Source organism: Miniopterus schreibersii (genome assembly GCF_964146895.1).
Source record: "Miniopterus schreibersii genome assembly, chromosome: 16".
Lineage (NCBI taxonomy): Eukaryota > Metazoa > Chordata > Mammalia > Chiroptera > Miniopteridae > Miniopterus > Miniopterus schreibersii.
This window is the reverse complement of record NC_138116.1, coordinates 28,666,049-28,684,875: the sequence shown is the minus strand read 5'-3', so window position 1 is coordinate 28,684,875 and position 18,827 is coordinate 28,666,049. Positions and strand designations below refer to the sequence as shown.

Genomic DNA, 18,827 nt, shown 5'->3' with positions numbered 1-18,827 from the left:
CTGAGGCAGGACCTCATGCCGGCTCTTTAGCGGAGGCCCTGACCACAGCCTGTCTCACAAAGTCACTGTAGTTTGCTCTGGGCCTCCTGCTTCATTAGAGTTTGGCCAATAATGATTTGGCACCTAGGTCACAAGGCATGTGAGGTGTGGCTCCGTGTCAAGGACTTGGCAGTGAGTGAAGGACACACATCTTCCGCGGGGAAGGCTGCTGAAGGGACTGAGCCACGTTTCCTTCTCCCAGTGGGAACAAGGGAGGATCTCAGCCAGGGGCTGAATGGGGATCTGGCAGAATCTGGCTCCCAGCTTGGGTTTGGCCTCTGTTACATCGGCTGCCTGGTCCCCCTACTCAGATGGGGTGGTGGTTGGGGGTGAAGGGGACATGCCAACCTGTAGTTTCCTAGCAGTGCATCAGAGCAATGGTGGTTAAGAGCACAGTCACCTGCCTTAGCCGTTTTGGCTCAGTGGTTGGAGATTCAGCCTGAGGACTGAAGGGTCATGGGTTCGATTCTGGCCAGGGCATGTAGCTCGGTTGCAGGCTCGATCCCCGGCCCCGGTTGGGGCAGGTGCAGGAGGCAACCAATCAAAGTGTCTCTCTCACATCAATGTTTCGCTCTCTCTGTCTCCTCGCCTCCCTTCCACTCTCTCTAAAAATATCAATGGAAAAAAATATCCTTGGGTGAAGATTACCAAAAAACAAAGAACACGGTCGCCTGGACCAGTGCCTCTCACAGTACCGTGCACACAAACCACCTGGGATCTTTCCAATGCAGATTCTGATTCAGGTCTGCAAAGGGGCCTGAGATTCTGCATTTTTAACAAGCTCCCTGGTTCTGTACATACTGGTGGTTGGAGGACTTCACTTTGAGCCAGCACCCTGGCTCCTGAGGCACTGGAGTTAGCAGGGTGTGTTGGCATCATGCGGGCACAGACCTGGGCTTCCGTGCACTGGCCCAGTGGCTGGCAGAACCCCACACACTGGAGCCACTTTCCCCACCACACCCTAACCCCTAATGCCAGGGGACACACAGTGGAACAACTCGAACAGGCCTCTCCTCCGGGTCAGCTTCTCCTGACCCCACCTGCCACCTTCCTCCACTGGGACATGGGGTTCTGATGGGTTAACTGCCATCTGTCTTCTTGGCCCTGCCGTGGTCCTCCAGGCTGTGGCCCGGCCCTTGGCCCCTCTCAGCAGATTGGGGCTGTTTCCTGGGTTAACCTCTGTTACCAGGCTTCCTGTCAGAGACTCCTGTCCAAAAAGCCTGAGGCCGGCTGCTTTCTCCCACAACGCTGTGGGATTTGGGGGACACACGGAGAGCAGAAATGGATCAGACACCCCCCCATCAAAGTGAGCCTATGCTCTCTCCTTGGCTAGGACCTCCCCAATTCCAGAAACCAAACTGTCTCCAAACACCTGGAATAAAACACCATCACCCCGTGCATGTGCGCCAACGCGGATTTTCCTTTCTTTATTTATTTGAAAGACACCGGGGAAGGGGATGCCTCCGGCTGAAAAAGGTGCTGTCAGTTGGTGGAGAGCAGCAGGTGTCATTCAGGGTCACCTTCCTGGAGGGGAGGAAAGCTTGGTACAGGGTGCAAGAAAAGGTTAAATGCTGGAGAAAGACAAGGAGCTGAGGAGCCCAGCTCCCATGGGAGTGACCAGCCTGAGACCGAGGTGGACTTGAATGGAGGCGGGAATGGGGTCAAGCGGTGGGTGAGGGGGAGGCCGGAGCTGGGAGCGTGGGAAGGCCCAGGATGCTCCCTTTCTGCCAAGCGGACTGAACATGGGCTTCAGCCTGCACAGACCACCCCTCTCCTCGATGGTAGGATTTGGGCAGCTGGAGCCCCAGGCGCTGCTCAGACAGAGGAAGGCAGCCCCAGCCAGCCGCCTTCTCCACGCCAGGATGGCTCAGCAGAAGCAGGCCAGACAAGGACCTGGTCTCTCCGGAAAAGGCCCAGACCCTCGGTGGGCTGGGAGGGGCTGGGGCTGGGGCTGGGGCTGGGGCAGGGACAGGCAAGCGGAGGCAAAGAGCAGATCAAGACAGTAACGTGCTCCAGGCCGAGTTCCAGGGCCGGGATCCCGCCTATGTCTGCACGTGCGTCAGCTGGACATCGCCGGCCACTTCCAGGTTGTTGATGGAGGGCAGGTTGGTCAGGCGGTGGTAGTAGTCAAACAGGTGATAACCGTCCACGGCCACCTTGAGGTAGGGACCTTCACACAAGATCCACACCTGGAACGACAGGCCGTGTCATTGGCACTCCACCCGGAGAGTCCTCAAACCTATTGGCAAGCTGGTGTCTCCCGCCTCCTTCCTGCCTTCCTCAGGCATTCGTTAGGCGCGGCCCAGGCCTGCATTCCAGCGCCCCCGGGTTTGCTCTTCACACACAGGCCGCCTGCTCTCCTTCCTGTCCTTTTACATATTCTGTTCCCCCGGCACAGAGTGCCCTTCCCCCAGGCTCCCCACTCTGCACCCCTTGCCCACATGGATAACTGCTAGTCCCCCTTCAGGATTCACTCCCCTCGGGCAGGCCTTCCCTGCCTTTTGCCACCTCCTGACCCCCTCCTAGTCAAGTGAGGTGCCCCCTCAAGTCATGTCTCCCTTCCCCATCCTCACTCTCCAACCGGACCCTGAGCCCAGGGGCAGGAACTCTGGCTTGTGCCACCCATGTCCCTAGTACCCGGCACACAGGAGTGCTCCACGCCTGCACTCCCGCAGCGGCCACCTCCCAACTTGTCTGTTTCACCCCAAACATTCTCCACAAGGCAGTCAGAGCACATCTGTAAAATATTGTCATCCCCATCACAATACCTAACACTTGCAGCACCCTTAACGTGATGTCATTTCATTCTTACATGGCTGAGATTAATATTGTTAGTAGCCCTATTTTTTAAAAAAAATATGTCTTTATTGATTTTAGAGAGAGGAAGGGAGAGAGGGAGAGAGAGAGAGAAACATCAATGATGAGAGAGTCATTGATGGGCTGCCTCCTGCACGCCCCCGACTGGGGATGGAGCCCGCAACCCGGGCATGTACCCTGACCAAGAATTGAACCTCGCACTCCTGGATTATAGGTCAGTGCTCAACCGTTGAGCCACGTCGACCAGGCAGTAGCCCCATTTTTTAGATAAGGAAACTGAGGCCCAGAGCCATTGAGTCACTTGCTCAAAGTCAAATAGCTGTCTATAAATCAAAGCGTATTGCTCTCTTGCTTCAAACACACCAACACACTGTATTAAAACCCAAATCCCTGCCCCGGCCGGTGGTGCTCAGTGGTTAAAGCATCGGACAGCGCACTGGAGGGCCTTGGGTTCGATTTCCAGTCAAGGCATGTACCTGGGTTGCAGGTTCAATCCCAGCCCCAGTGGGGGTGTGTGCAGAAGGCAACCTCACATTAATGTTTCTCTCTCTTTCTCTCTCCATCCCTCCTTCCCTTCCACTCTCCGTAAAAAAATCAATGGAAAAAATATCGAGTGAAAATTAACAAAAACACACCCCCACCCCCAAACTTCTTTCCATGGCCCTCAAGGCCATACATCTGTCATTTTCAACCCTGGGTGAGCATTTAAAAATACTCTCATTTAAAAATAGGGCCTATTTTAGGGTATTTTTAAAAACACAGATGCCCAGGCTCACCCCTCACTGGCCTGGGGCAGGGCCAGTCATTGATTTTTCTTTTTTAAGCTCTCTAGGTGATCTGAATGTGTAATTGAGGCTGAGAACCCCTGCTCTGTGATCTACTCCTCCAGCCTCACCACCCTCCCCTTCCCTGACAGGCCCAGCCCATGACTCTGGCTTTTGCCATCACAGCTGCTCCCTCCCATGCCTGCTGGGAGTGCTCCCCTCAGATCTTTGTGGGCTCCTCCTATCATGGAGGTCTCCACCGCACTGTGGTCTCCCAGAGCTGTCCCCCTCTAAGGCAGCGTGGTCCCTGCCCAGGCCCCACTCTACCTCAATATTCTCTTTTGCTTTGGGCACAGCACCCGTCGTGATCTGCAGTGATCTTCCCCCACAGAACTGTAAGCTTTGGGGGCAGGACCTGGTCTGTCTGCTTCACTGCTGTCCCCCCAGCACCTGGGCTCCTCCCTGCCCAAAGTGGGCCTTCATAATGGAGCTGATAAATAATTGTTGAATGAATGAGTGAATAAATGAATGCTACCTCATTCTTGGGTCCAATCTGGCACTTAGTGGCTGTGTGACCTCAGGCAAGGAACCTGCACTTGAGAGTTTTTTTCCTATCTGTAAACAGCAAATACCACCCCCTATTTTATGTGGGGCAGTAATAGTAAAACCATAATACAATAATTTGTTGGGCCCAGCCCTTACCCAAGAAGCCTCAGCTCCCATCTTGTTCAAGGGGCCCCCAGACACCCTCCACTCCCTACTTCGTTTGCCCTTCTGGAGCAGAGCCCCTTGGAGCCCCAGGCGGCAGGACCTTACCAAGAAGCTCTGGCCTTGGACGAAGGGCATTTTTCGGGGCAGGCTGCGCTCCTCAGCCCCCCAAATGTCGTTGATCTTTGTGTTGCGGACCACGGTGTTCTCATCAAAACGGGGATTCAGGTGGAAGGCGATGTCACTCCCAGAGCGCAGGTTGATGTGGAACCTGGGTTGGGCAGCATTCATGAGCTCTGGGCCCCGGCCCCTCCCCAGCCTGCCCAGAGCCAGGGGGAAGGCTGAATGACCTTGGGGTATTTCTCCTCCCCAAGAACCCAGGCTTACCTTTGAGCTCCAGGCAGGACAGTGCCTGACACGGTGATGCTCTTGGTGGGGTACAGCCCACCAGGGATGCTGGTGAAGAAAGGCATCGGCTGTGGGGAGGAGAGGGGCAGGTCAGCCAGCGGCAGCCAGAGCAGTGGCCACTGTAGGAGAAACTTTCTGCCAGTGTCCACGAATTTGGACTGTCAGCTGAGTTTGACAGCTGTGCCTATGTCATATATTCTCAAGAAAGAATTGTGATATCTTTATTTGGTTAGCAAATGCCAAGGGAAAACTTTCCAGTGTTCCTCAAATGAATGGGCTTAAACTGTCACAAAAACAATGTTGGCTGGACACAGAAGGATACCTGGGCTGAGAAGGGAAGGCCATATAATATGCTCATGATGAAGGGACCATTGTAAAGGTGAAAGCTCCTTTCAACAGTCTTCCAATTTACTTGGATGTTTGGAGAACTTCAGCTCACCAAAGGACTGCTTTTCATTTTGCAAGCTGCCCTGCTGTCCCGCACAAAACCTCCACCCGCCCTGAGAAATCACTTACGTAGGTGGGGCTGGGGAACGCCACAGGTGGGATTACGGGATTCTGTTGAAAAGAGACCAGGAAATTCAGTGTGGGGTTGTGCCCGCCCCCAGGCCCCCACGCACTCTAGAGGGGATGCCCCAGCCCGGCCAGCGTGGCTCAGCGGTTGAGCATTGACCTAGGATCCAGAAGATCTCGGTTGGATGCCCAGCAGGGGGCATGCAAGAGGCAACCAATCAAGGACTTTCTCATCATTGATGTTTCTCTCTCTCTCTCTCTCCCCCTCTCCTTTTCTCTCTTTGAAATCATTAAAGACATATTTAAAAAAAAAAAAAAGAGGGGATGCTCCAATGTGAGGCTCAGCCCCTGGATTCTCCCATTCACCTTCCCTTTCATGCCAGCCTTTGTGGAACTTCCTGCCATTGTCCCAGACCCCATCACCGTCACCTGCCCTCAACCCCTCCACAAGAAGCTCCACTAACCCCAGGGCTCCTGTCTGACTTGTGCCAGCAGGAGGGAGAGAGGCAGCGGCTTAAGTCTGTGACCATCAGTGACATCCCGGGGACATAAGGACACAGGGCCTCAGATCCAGATGCTGGGGCCACTGCTGGTCCTGAGGGTCCTGCCTCTTGGGCCTCTGGAAAGCCAGCCTGACCCAGAATCTCTGCTGTCCCCAGGGTTGTCTGACTTGCATGTCTCCTGAGCAGAGGTCCCAGCCCTACGTGTCCCCATCCCCCTTACTAAACTGCTTTCGTCCCCTCTCAGGGACTAGAGAACTCAGTCCTTGGTGAAGGGGGATAGGGGCTGGCTGTGAGCTGAGCGGAGCTTTCAGACTTACAGGGACCATTTGTCCAGGGGCGCTCTGCATCGGGAAGACGCACGATTGGATCTGGGAGAAAGAAAAGGGGTTTTAACCAGCTCTCACCGGCGCGAAGATCGCCACCTGCCACCAGAAGGAACCACTTAACACACCCTCCCGGGAGCTCTGAGACTAACCAGCTCAATAGCCCAGACCCGACTCCGAAAATTGGAGTACTAGAGGGGTTTCTTCTCTTAAGAGGATGAGGCAGGGGCAAAAGTTTCTTCTGGAGAGGAAATAAGGCTTCTTTCGTGGCCTGCTGGCCCACCTTCCTTCTCAGGGGAATTTTTCCAGCATAGCTTCACTTTGCAGGAGGGAGTAAATGGGGGCGTTGGTTTCCTGTGGCTGCCCACAGAATGGCTGGGGCTCATGCAATTCAGCTTGTTTTCCAACTCATGAGGCCAGCCGACCCCCCTCCCCCAAGCCCTCTCACCACCAGCACCACTGCGGTCAGGGGGGTGGTCAAGGGGTCTGGCCTTAGCTGCCCCAGGCGCCCTGTGGCAGAGGCCTAATGCCTGGCCCTGTGTTCTCCTTTTAACCCACAGGAAGAACCAAAATGAAGACGTTCCGTAGAGAGAGCAAGAGACTTACCATGGGCGATGAGGTGGCCTGCCAGTAACTTGGAGGCTGGAGGGGGCGAGAAAGTCAAAAGGGTGGTTAACAATGGTGCCACCTGAGGGCGAGATGACAGCAGAAACTGTGGCAAGAGATGCCTCCCAGACTCACACTCGCTTCCTTCCTGCTCCCCAGCAAGTCTTCCAGAGCCCGAGGTGCCCAGATTCTCACCCACCATCCAGGGTACACAGGTTATAAAACAGGGTAGGGGCGGGGCGGGGGAGAGGGAACATCCTCACTGGCTCCTCTAGAGAGTGAGAAGCATGGGTCTGATACAGAACCTACAGCTGACCTCAGCAACCAGAGGCAAAACCATTACTTCCAGTGTCCAATTTCAGCCAGAGGTGAAAGCTGGCATTTCCTGAGGCCTACTGTATGCCAAGCTCTGGCTTCAGTGCTTTATGACGGAAGCATCCTTAGCTTCAGTTTTGCTAAGTGAGAGAACCAGGCTCAGAAAGGTTAAGCCACTTGCCCAAGCCTACCCAGGTATCAAGCAATAAAATACAAAATGGTACCCAGTTGTGTCTGGTTGTATCCAGCACACCCTGTCCTCCCCAGGCCAGGGCCAGGGTCGGGATGCCCTGCAAAGGCTCCCTGGAGCTCCACCAGTCTTAAAGTCAATGTGGCAGGTGACAGGTGGCAGGTGTCCTACCTGCACCGTGATGGGCCACAGGAAGGCTGGGGAAAGAGACAGCCCTTGCCTTTACCCCCACTGCTCAAATGGCCAAGGGAAGGGCCAGGCCTTGCTCTTTTCCTGCACTAGAGCCCCTTCCCACCCAGCAGGCTGTTCTTCTTGCCCTGGCTCGTCTCCCCTTCTACTGGTTGTGCACACCACATCCCTCATTCACTTACTGAGTCCTTGCTGCATTCCAGGCACTGTGCAAAGTGCTGGGGATACAGAAAGGGACAAGTCACAATTCCAAACTCGTGGGTGCAGGGAAGGAGGGGGTGGAGTGATGGGGACAGACATGTAAATACAGTTACAACAGGACATGGTGACTGGCATGGCAGTTGTAAAATGTCCATGGGGAGGGGGAGGGGAAGGGGGAGGGCATCCAGCAATGTGCCAGGCAGGGAAGCAGAGTATTTAAGCAGAGTATTGAAGGGCAGTTAGGGGCTGGCTGGGGGTGAGGGGGCAAAGGGTACTTTCAGCATCAGGACAGCAGATGCAAAAGCGTGGTGGCCAGAAAGAGCCTGAAGTGAGCAGTGGGGGCTGTGTGAGATTCTTTGTGGGTGAGGTGGGAGGCTGGGAGGTGGGCTGGGCAAGACGGGAGGATCCTGCACATCCAGCTGGGGAGTTTGAGCTCTAGTTAGAAGGGCTTGGGGCCTTTAGGATTTTTAAGCAGGGAGAGGATGAGATTGAATTTGCTTATGGGAGGGCCACTGGGGCAGTGGGTGGGTGTGATGGGGTGAGTGGTGAGAGGTCAGGTGGCCTGGACCAAGGCAGTGGCTTCGGGAAGGAGAGGCGTTGGTGTACTGGAGAGATGTTAAGGAAGGGAGAGAAGAACCATGGATGTCTCCCAGGTCCGGGCTCTGAATGCCTGGTGGATGGAGATAGGGAGCCTTGGATGGGCATAAAGGGGTCTGTAAGCCCCAGCCACCATGCTGGACGGAACTAGCCTCTCTCTCAGACCCTCTGTCCTTCCTGCTGACTGCTCAGCCTTCCAGGCTCTTCACATTTAACTCACTTTTGGTTTGCGCCCCTTGGGCTTGGATGGGAAACGGGCAGGCTGGGAGAATTGCATCCCGGAGAAGGCAGGCTGGATAGGGACTGCACGGGTGTTCTGTTAAAACAAAAGGTGCCAGGGGGTGAAGAGAAGTGTTAGTGAGCCAAGGAAGAGTAGAAAGGCAGGGGCCGGGCAAGAGGGAGAGAGCCAGACTGGCAGGGACAGGGTAGGGGAGGGAGTTGGGTAGGGAGGGGACATGAGAGATGAAGACCGAACAGTGAGGAGCTCATATTTGTTGAGGGCCTACTGTGTGCTTTTCTCATCTCAGAGAGCACACTCAAATGCCAAAAGTGGCAACAACAGCTCCACCCCAGCCGCGTGAGGCCCTGCGGGATGTGGGCCCAGCACATCTACACCATTTCTGAGTGTTCAGTCAAGTGGCATCAAGTCCATTCACACTGTTGTGCATCCATCACCGCCACTCAGCTCCACACACAGAACTTCTCCTGATCTTTAGGTGCTGGCAACACACCCAACAATTGTAAAACACAGAAAGGGTCAAATAGACCCTGGTATGGGCCCATGTGGGCTATTTGGTGACCTCTGACATGTATCGCCTTGTGGAGATCACACAATAACCCTTAGGGAGGCAGTGACTATGCCCATTCCACAGATGAGGAAACTGAGGCTGGGAGAGGCAAGGTCACTTGGTTAAGATCCCACAGCTGATGACAATGGCAGACCTGGAATCTGAGCTCCATTCATTTTGATTCCCAAGCCTGGGATCCTTCTGGAATCACAAGGCCTCTTAACCAGGGTGGAAGTAGAGAGTGACAGACAAGAGTGGTGGGAGTCAAGGAGGCCGAGGCAGGTATGCCCCCAGAGTCACCTGGGTGAGAGATTGGCTGATACCTTTGGGCCCACCCAATAGGGCCCCTGGGACAGGTGGCATTTGGACCATCTGACCTGGAAGCTGATGTGGGTCAGTCCCACAGCGCCGGAGACAGAGATGGTGTCCACGAAGTGAAAAGGCACACGGTGTGTGTACTGTGTATAGAAGTTTCCATTCACTGTCACCTGTCAACAGGAGTGCATATTCCAGGAGAGGGGTCCCGGACCAGGCAGGGAGCCCACCTGAGCCTCTGGGACCCCTGCATCTAGAAAGTAAGATCTGTCTGGTTTTCACCTCCATCCCTTATAGGTCAGGGCACCAGCCTTCAGAGCTGCAACAGTTTCAGGAACACAATGTGATCCAAAGTGCATCCAAACCCAATCACCACTTGGCTCTAGTTGTTGGCTTCTTAGTTCTTATGGTTGGTTGTTTATTGCACTAGGTTTGTCTTTCCAATCTTAACCCACCTGGGATGTTATTTCAATATGTGCATTTAAATGGGCATAAGAGGCTCCTGGGGAGGAGTTGAGAGGGGACCTCAGGTTGCACCTTGAGGGCATGGGAACATTCATGTTCACACAGAGGGGTACAAACACAGCCATCCGTGTCCCCAAGCCCAGCAGCACTAGTCTGCTTGCAAGAACAGTTACAACACCATGCAAAACCAAGCCATTCCTAGATCTGGATGAGGGCTACAACCATGTCACTGAAAAACAAATACTATCAAGGACATGGAGAGGACAAATGGCTACAGCAGAGGAATGGAATTAACTTGGAACCCGTGGCCAAGGAGCATGTGGGGACTTACCTAGTCATTTCCTAGTAATAAGGGCAGCAGGGGCCCCTGCAGATGCAGGTGAAGGTGCGTAAGGTCCTTCTTGCTGCATAATGGCATTGCTTGGGTAATTCTTTAAAGGCTTTTCACCACGTCTGATAGGGCAGGGGGACAGGCAGCCAGGCAGCGGGAGGCAGGGGGGAGAGTCTTGCTCACCTGGAAGTTGGAGCTCTGCACCAGGATGCAGAGCTCAAAGGGATTTCCCTTCTGGAAGGGCATTTGCAGCTTCCTCTCCTCCTGCCCCCAGCATCCTTTCTGCTTCGTGTTACAGACCACATACCCGCCCTCTTCAAACCGAGGGTTAAAGTGGAAGGCAATGTCATGGCCACTGAAACCGCTCTGAAGGTTCACAGCAAACCTAGGCCGAGGGAAATCAGATAGTTTCTGGTTCATTGCCAATGCTAGGAGCAGGAGGGCCTTGTGCCTCTGACTTGCGAGTGTCTGGGAACTTGCTGGCAACCTGTGTGGCAGGTCTGCACCCACCCTGGCTTTCGGTGCCTTCCTTTTTGTTTACATAATTTGCACTTAGTGTGTTTTTGTGTAATCATTGCATTTTGCCCTTTCCAGTGTGACTTTCTAAAAATAAGTAGGAAACAGGGAAAGAAACATGCTGACACTAGCAACAGGAAGCATAGGTGCTGGAAACTGACTACAGGTTGTACGGATGCAATTCAAGGCATATGCCCAGCAGCAGGAGCTTTCATGCCCAGTGGGCACTTGTTAGAGGCCAGCCCGCTCTGCTCCATTGGGAAGGAAGAGCACAAATGGAAAGAACAGGTGAAATTGGGGAGTTTACCTACAAAGGCGGTGTCTAATGGGAGGCAGGGAATAAGTATTAATTAGCTTTCCATGCATGAGAACTTCTGGTATGTGTGTCTGTCCCTCTTTGGAAGTTGGTGTGTGTCCCACTCATGAGGTGTGGAGTGCTGCCCCTAAAGTCCACAGGCCTGGACCTAGACCCCAGCTTCTACTGTTTGTCATTTGGGGTGACCCTGAACCACACTACCCTGGAGTTGCTGCACCCAGGAAAAGGGGTGACTCCCTTCCTTTGGGGGTGATTAATGAGGAGGAGTTCAGGAAGCCCCCACACAAGTAAATTTTCCTTCAAGTCTCTCCTCGGAAGGAAGCCTCACCATTAAAACTTCCTTGGGGTATGACTATGGCCCTAGGGCAGGGGTGGGGAACGTCTGGCCCATGGGCCATATATGACCTGTGAAATCATTTGGTCTGGACCTGCCAAGGCAACTGCAGGTAGGACTCAAAATTCAATAAATCTATGAGCTTTTTTCATATCTAATTTTTAAGTTGATAATTTTGTATGGCCTGCTAATGATGTCATAAATATCGAAATGGCCCTTGTCAGGAAAAAGGTTCCCCACCCTTGCTTTAAGGTGAGGAATTCAAACAAAAGAAACTTCCAAGCAGCCAGCTTCACAAAAGAGGGGCAATAAATGTTTGTTCATCCTTTCCCCAGACACATGTCCTACAACCAGTTCCAATTCAAGGTTCTCCACCAAGGAAAGTGTCACTGTCTTCCCTGAACTCAGCATGAACGTCGTTCACAGCCTGGTTCTTGGGGTCCCTCTGGTGTCCCCAACTAATGCACAGCAGTCAGGGAAGGCCTCCGCTTTTGTGTCTTCTGCATCCCCCACAGGGCCAGAGGTGGCCCTTGGTAAGCATTCTTCAATTCCTGCAGAGCCCATTTGATTTCTCTGCTGTCCCTCAACACCAGCTCCTGTGTGGCCCAGAGCCCAGCAGGCCTGCACTCTGGAAATAATAAAAGGAAAGGAGGCTCCCAGTGACTCTGGAACCAGAGAACCGAATCCGTGTTCCTCTTTACTCAAAGGCTATTATTTCTGAAATATCTCCAGATGTATTTTTTCCCCTTGTGGTCCTCCAGCTCTATTTCTGTGGTCCTTTGGAAATTCCTACCCCAGGGAATAGAGAGTGCAAAAGTGCCCATGGGAAAAAATGGGGACAGTAGGACGGGAGTAGAAATGCTCCTGGTGGTGGGAGGAGGGCTAGGCAGAGGGAGAAGGGGAGAGGAGGGGATGGAGTTTCAGAGGTGAGGTGCCAGATTCCCTGGTGGCAGGGTTTAGGGGGACCTCGGAGCCTCACTTTCCTGGAGTCTTCTTGGGGACATTCAGGGCTCTTGGAGGTGAGCATGGCTATGACCACCTGGCAGGGAAGGTGATGGCAGAGAAAGTCATCCAGCATCTATGTGCCAAGATGAGGTAGGGCTGGGCCCAGGGGTGGTGTGAAGGGATCCAGAAGGTCCCCCGGACCCATGCAAGGTTTTAAAAGGATCACTGGGGACAAAAGACACTTGAGATTGAGACAGAGAGGGTTATGTCCCCAAGTGAGGGTTATGTGTCCAGAGGGCTTCTGTGGGCACCGTGGACTTTAGCAGGCAAGCGCCATGGACATAGACCTCAGCCAAGTCAGGCAAGAGCCCCACAACTCCACACCACCTGGACCTCAGCAGAGAGCAGCCAGGGCTGCTCAAGCCTTAGAGGGCTCTCCAGCCTCTGAGAAGATGTACAAGTTCTTCCCTGTACCCAAAAGTCCCCTGTACCCGAAAGTCCCCTATAGGGCGGGAAACAGTGCAGAGAAGATGTTGGTATTTTTAATTGACTTTGTGTTTTCCAGGAAAGACCTTGAAGCAGAAAGAGACCAAATTACATTTTATGGCAAATTTGAATATTTCCCCATCAGCCAAATGAGGGCTGCAAAGAACATGAAGGCGGTTATGGGAAATAAAGGAGGTATTGTTTTTGCAATTCTGGGTCTTCGTGTGCAAAGTTCAGTCCTAGACTCTAATGATCTGCCCTAGGGCTGGCCTTAGACTGTGAGCTCCTGCTCTCTGTGTTTATGGGGAGTGTATGTTAATGGTGTCCAGCTGCTCTTGGCAGGTGGCAGGGCCACCATACAGTGTTGGCAGGGGCGGGGCCCTACTCATCCAGAGTCCCCTGAACCAAGCACAGGTAGGCCGGAGAGTGTTGAGTGAACCACCTGAGCTGACAGGCACCATGGTTTGCTAAGGGGCGAGGCTGGAGAGAAGCAACAGTTCCAGGTACCTGGTTCCACTGGACTGAAGAACAATGCCATTGACAGTGATCTGAAGTCCGTCCTGGAGGCCCCCTTGGATGACCCCTGAGAAGGGGACAATCTGCAGGGAGAAGAAGGCAGTGGTCAGGGGGCCTCCTGCCCGTTCCTTCTGGCACTTGCTAGCAGCCGGCCTGGCGTGTCAGGCACCGAGCCGGGGGCCTGGTGCAGCTGTGAACTGGGCCTACGAGTCCCAGTCTCATGGATCTTCCCGGCCTGGGAGGGAGCAGAACCCAATCCAGGGAGATACACAGACCTCCTGAGCCTGATAAGGAGACCGCCAGGAACAGAGAGTGTGTCACCCGGAGCTGGCCTCCGGCAGGAGGAGGTGACAGCTTCCAAGAATAGGAAGTAGCAGGTACATGACCCTGAGAGGGGAAGGAGCCAGGGTAGTGAGAGGAGCTACTGGACACCAGACCAGGCTCCTAGTGAAGGCCCCAGGGCCCTGGTTAAAGACTCAGAAACCTAAGGGACCAAAGAGGCCACCAGCCTATTCTAAAGGGTAACCTTGGGCTCACCTGAGAAGGCCAAGAAGAAGGCTCCTCCTCACCCCCTGTCCACCCCAACCCCAGCCACCTCAGGGAGCACCTCCTCCTGGATGCTCTCTGCAGCCACGGGGCAGCCTCTTCTTCCTATCCTGCCCCAGGCCCTGGGCAATCCCTGAAGCCCTAATGGTATCTCCACTCCTCCCAGGTCCCATCTGCACCCATTTTGTCAGATTCTCTTTCCCGGGCCACTTGAAAGGAGAGACGGTCATGGGGGGGCTTGCATCATGTGAGAGCCAGGCATTATCCAGGCTTGAATCCCAATGCTGCTGCTCACCGCCTGAGGGTCCTTGGGTCACTTCTCTTGGCCTCGGTTTCCTCATTTGTAAAATAGGAATAAATCTTACCTTCTGTATAAGATCGACGATTTAGTGAGAAAAAGTCTGGGGAAGAGACTGGCACCGAGTAAGTGTTTCTATGACACCCTTCCCTCTTGGTCTCTAAGCAAAATTGCCAAGTTGGTTTTTTCTTGACTTTTAAAGCTAACCTCCAGGATGCCTCTTATCAAATGTGGGTTTTTTGTTGTTTTTTAAGTCCTCACCCAAGGATATGTTTTCCATTGCTTTTCAGAGAGAGTAGAAGGGAAAAAGAGAGAGAGGGAGAGGGAGAGAGAGACATCAATTGATTGTCTCCCACACACGCCTGGACCGGGGGCCAGGGATGGAGGCTGCAACTGAATTACATGCTCTTGGCTGGAATCGGACCCGGGGCCCTTCAGTCTTCAGGCCGACGCTCTAACCACTGATCCAAACCGGCTAGGGCTCTAATGCGGTTTTAACCTGCATTAACCTAGGAGATCACTTCCAGCTCCTAGTCGATCTTCACATTTTTCCAATTGTTAACATCTTCTCTAACTTCTCCTTTAAACCAACTCCCAGGAGCCAGGCCGGCGATGTGTACGGTGAGATGGCCGGCTGGGGGACAATAGGAAGGGTTTGACACAGTACACGCCATCCCTCTCATCTCAGCTCCAGCCAGGATGAATTAACTAATGTAGGATGGATGACTCCCTCTGCTGGGTCAGGCCTTGCTCTCAGCTCCTGGCCAGGCCAGGAGGCTGAGGACTCTTTCCCCCTCTTCCTATCTGGAAGTTCAGACAGCAGAGCCAGGCCCCACAGGCCAGAGGGCGTGTAGCAGCCTTCTGGAGGCCCAGTGTCACCAGCGGGCACCGGGCCCAGCTGGCAGAGTGTTTCACAGCAGGGGGCGGTGCGAGGCTTTCAGCCAAAGAGAGCCGCTGCCTCTGTTACCTAGTTATCCTCGCAAGAGGCCCAGAAAGGTTTGGTAACTTGCCCAAAGCCACACAGCTGGTGAGTAATAGAGTGGGCCTGAATCCCAGCCCCTAGCCTTTTAACCGCCACTCAGGCTGCGTCCCACGGTGGAGCACAGGACATCCTCGCTCCTGGCTCACTGGGGGCTTCCCTGGACCAAGCAGGGAGACCTGTCCTGCTTGTGGCTCTGATTCCAGCCTGGCCCCTGGGGAGGCTGGGCCAGGTGAGGCCGGCAGGGCTTGGGCAAGGAAAGGGGGTGAGGCCCCGGAGGCAGACCCTCAGTGTTCAGCTCGTGAGCAGAACAGCCGGGACACGTGATCTTCTTGGCACACTTTGGAGGAAGAGGGAGGCCACTCCTGACGGCTGGGAGTCAGTGGGCACCTGGGAGAGGGTGGGCATGTGGGGTGGGCTGGTGTGTCTGGAGCCTGTAAGGGCTACACCATCCTCTTTTTGGTCTGGACTCTAAGGCCCTGGGTTTTTTGTTTGTTTGTTTTGTCCCAACCCAAGTATATGTTGATTGGTTTTAGAGAAAGAGGAAGGGAGATAGAGAGAGGGAAACATTGATTAGTTGCCTCCAGAACAGGTACTGACCGGGGATAGAAGCCGCCACCTTTTGGTGATCAGGACAACTCTCCAACAAATGGACAGAGCCACCCAGCCAGGGCAAGGCCCTGTTTTAACTCTCTGCTTGCCCATGCATGATTTTCCTTCTGATTTGAAGAATTTGGCTTTTGATCCAAGAATTGAAAAGTAAAAACCAGTCACCGGGATAAGAAAATGTCAAGGCTGAAAAGATCACCCATCTTATAGACAATGAGTCCCAAGTGGCCTGTTCTAACCCTGAGGGACCGCTGGTGGCACTGAGGGCCTCCCTGGAGACACCAACAGGGCCCCACCTTGAGCACTTCCTCAAAGTGAGCCGGCCGCCTGGTGACTGCTGGGGGAAGCAGCCGCGCCAGGGTCCCCGCCGAGGTGGGCTTGAGTGTGAAGCCCAGGCAGCTTGACCCTCAGGACTCTGCCCACCCGCCTACCCCAGGTCCCACCCAGGAAGGGCTCCGTCACTGTATCTCCTCCACCTCTCGGGAAACCGTTTGCCAAGCCTGGGAGAGGCTTCTACCACAGGGCAGGGACCAGGACACAGTGACCACACAGGCCTCCTGGGCCTGGGGCTGTCACCCGCCTGCCTTCCCCCATCACTGCTCTTCCTGTGGACACCTCCCTCTTCGGGGGGTAAATCAAGGTGCCTTCCTTCTCTACCATCTGGGGACGTTTGGTAAGTGGCATCAATGTCTCTGAGCCTCAGGTTTTGCATGTACGGCGTGGGAAAAATAAAGCTCAGAGGGTTTAAACAAAGCCACCTACAGACAGGGCCCACACACGTGTGGCAAAAAGGTGCCAAAGGCAGCCCTTTGCATCCCACACTGCAGGGACAGCCCACTCCTCTCTCACTGCCCAGAGGGTCCCCCTGCAGACACCTTGACCTGCCCCTGCCTTGTTAACTCACCCCGCAGGGAGCAGATGACTCCTCAGGTCTTCCCTGCTGCCCCTGACTCCTAATCATACTAAAGACTTCAATAGCCACCCCTCTCCAGCGTGCTGGGCTCTGACCAAGCACCCTAGATATGCTCTCCCACTCCATCCTTGCCCCAACCCTGGGAGAGACGGCTCAAGGATTATCCTTATTTTACAGATTTGGAAACTGAGGCCCAGAGAAGTGAAAGTAGCTGTCTAGTAAATGGCTGAAACCGGGGGGGGGGGGGCATCTCCTAAGTCAGTGCCCCATCCTAAGCTGCTGTCCTCCCCAGAAGCCCTGCTGACTTCCACTTTCATTTGAACAAACCACCACTCTTCTAATTGTTTCTTGCACCCTTCTTCCCCTCAGCACCTAGGACAGGACAGGCACAGAGGGAGCTCAGCCAACACCTGTCCAATGTGCAAATTCGGGCGATCACTATCCCCTTTGGTCCTGAGAGGCGCGGGTGAGACCGGCCCGGGGAGAAGTTGTGTCAGGATTGCCTCATCTGGCATTTGTGCCCTCTGTGTTCCCCGTGGGATGCCCCCCGCATCCTCAGAGACCCAGAGCTGCTTCCCTGGCCAGGAGGCCACTCAGCCCTGCAGCAGCGCCCGTGCCCGCAGCCTGGAACTCACTGGGTTCTTGAAGGGAGGCTGGACGCTGCAGGAGGCCATCTCTCCACCTCTGTGGTCACCGCTGCTTCTCACACCAGCCAGGCAGTTCCCTGCACTGGGGAGGACTTTATAAAGAAACGGAAACCAAAGCTATTTGGCAGTTATTCAATTGGGAGGAGCCAGGAGCAAGAAGAGATGGGTGTGAAGAAAGAGAAAGTTAGAGTGCCGGGGGAGGAGGAGAGAGGGTGGACCTCGGACAGGAAAGCAGGTGCTCCCACTCCGGTGACCTTCCCTTCCACGCTCCTCCTCTGCTCCATCCGAGACTGAATCCTGTTTGTTTCATATACAGGTTCACAGAGCCTGGCAACGCAGAAATGACAGTGAGTTTCCACAGGCTGCTGTCCATAGGTGTGTGGCTATGTCTCCTGAGCATACTCAGTCACAACGTCCAGAAAACAATGGGGCTGCTGGACAGGGCCACACAGGGAGGGGTCATGGTGGTGCTGGAAGGCCTGGTGGTACCCATTTTACACACAGAGAAACTGAGGCTCAGAGAAACCGAGGGACATGTCCAAGGTTACACAGCTCTCTAGTGGCAGCCTGACCTCTGCGAGCATGCTGAGGTTCTCAAAAAGGTATTTCTCGTCTTTAAAATTCAATTCCTCATATGAAAACATCCCCATGTAGAAAGAAGTGTTTTACACATGTAAAACCTCATCATGGAGGTTATGAGATCCCCGGTTATAGTGGTCCCCTGGGAGCTTCTGAGTCCCCTTTCTGTGAATTTCTCTTTTTCCTCTCTCCTCCCTCTCTTCTCCTCTCTCCCTTTTCTTTCTGGGCTTTGGCATGGGGAGAGAAGTCGTGCACATAATGGAACATTCCAAGCGATGGGAAGGTCAGGGCAACATGTTAAATAAACTGCCTTTAACTGGCTTCAGCACCTAGTTAAGGGAAATGAATGAACAGAGACTAGCAGGATAGGCTGGGTCAGGGAAGTAGGGAGGAGAGGAGAGGAGCTGTTGCAATAAACTTATGTAAAGTTAAGCAGGTCCCTGCAATGTGCTAGAGAGCAAACAAATGTGCTACCAGTCAAGCCTGAATGAGCAGTTAAGGGCCATATAGGCGCCAGTGGGTAGAAGGTGCCCCAGGGTCACACATGTGTCTGTACCGCTCCTCCTTCTGGAACCTTGTCTACATGCACCAGAATCTGCAGACTGACTTCCTTGCAGATTGGAGTGTAAATAATACAACTTTGGAAAACAATTCGAGAGAGATGAAAACGTACGCATCTGTTCATGACAGCTTTGCTCACCATAGCTCTAAACCGGAAACAGCACAAATGTGCACCAGAGAAAGAAGAAACATTCCTGAGGCAAACTCCCAGAGTGGGGTCAGGCTCCAGGCACAGCAACCAAATCAAAGTGCATCCTGTCCTTTGTTCTCAAAATTTATTTTCTTTTCTGAGCAACGGATCCATCCAGGCCCCAAAGGGTCTCATCTTTTTACACCTATCTTTTTCTTCTTGTAGCACACCCTCGTTTCCCAGGGTCTGTAGGAAAACTTACCTTTAGTTAGTAAGGTCAGTAATCATTAAACAACTATGGTCCCATTTCTAATAGGTCCCCTCCCCCCTTTCACAATCACAGTCAACGTTTCTGTCCCCAACAGAACTGTGATACAGGA

At 53.7% G+C, this 18,827-nt stretch overlaps 1 protein-coding gene across 4 annotated transcripts; it reads right to left on the bottom strand.

Moving 5' to 3' along the window:
* Positions 1-1,439: 1,439 nt before the first annotated feature.
* LGALS9 (galectin 9) lies at positions 1,440-17,469 on the bottom strand. Of its 4 annotated transcripts, XM_081162065.1 has the most exons (12): positions 17,166-17,262; positions 13,177-13,268; positions 10,256-10,457; positions 9,339-9,449; positions 8,394-8,489; positions 7,558-7,593; positions 6,682-6,717; positions 6,070-6,120; positions 5,253-5,294; positions 4,716-4,804; positions 4,437-4,599; positions 1,440-2,228 (listed from the first exon to the last, which is right to left on the bottom strand). In XM_081162065.1, exons 1-12 carry the CDS (start codon positions 17,202-17,204, stop codon positions 2,082-2,084), a joined length of 1,104 nt encoding a protein of 367 aa, XP_081018191.1. In that variant the 5' UTR covers positions 17,205-17,262; the 3' UTR covers positions 1,440-2,081. The 4 variants fall into 4 exon arrangements, with proteins under 4 accessions (XP_081018191.1, XP_081018192.1, XP_081018193.1 ...); XM_081162066.1 differs by lacking the exon at positions 7,558-7,593 and having other exon boundaries at positions 17,166-17,469; XM_081162067.1 differs by lacking the exon at positions 8,394-8,489.
* Between the last annotated feature and the right edge of the window lie 1,358 nt (positions 17,470-18,827).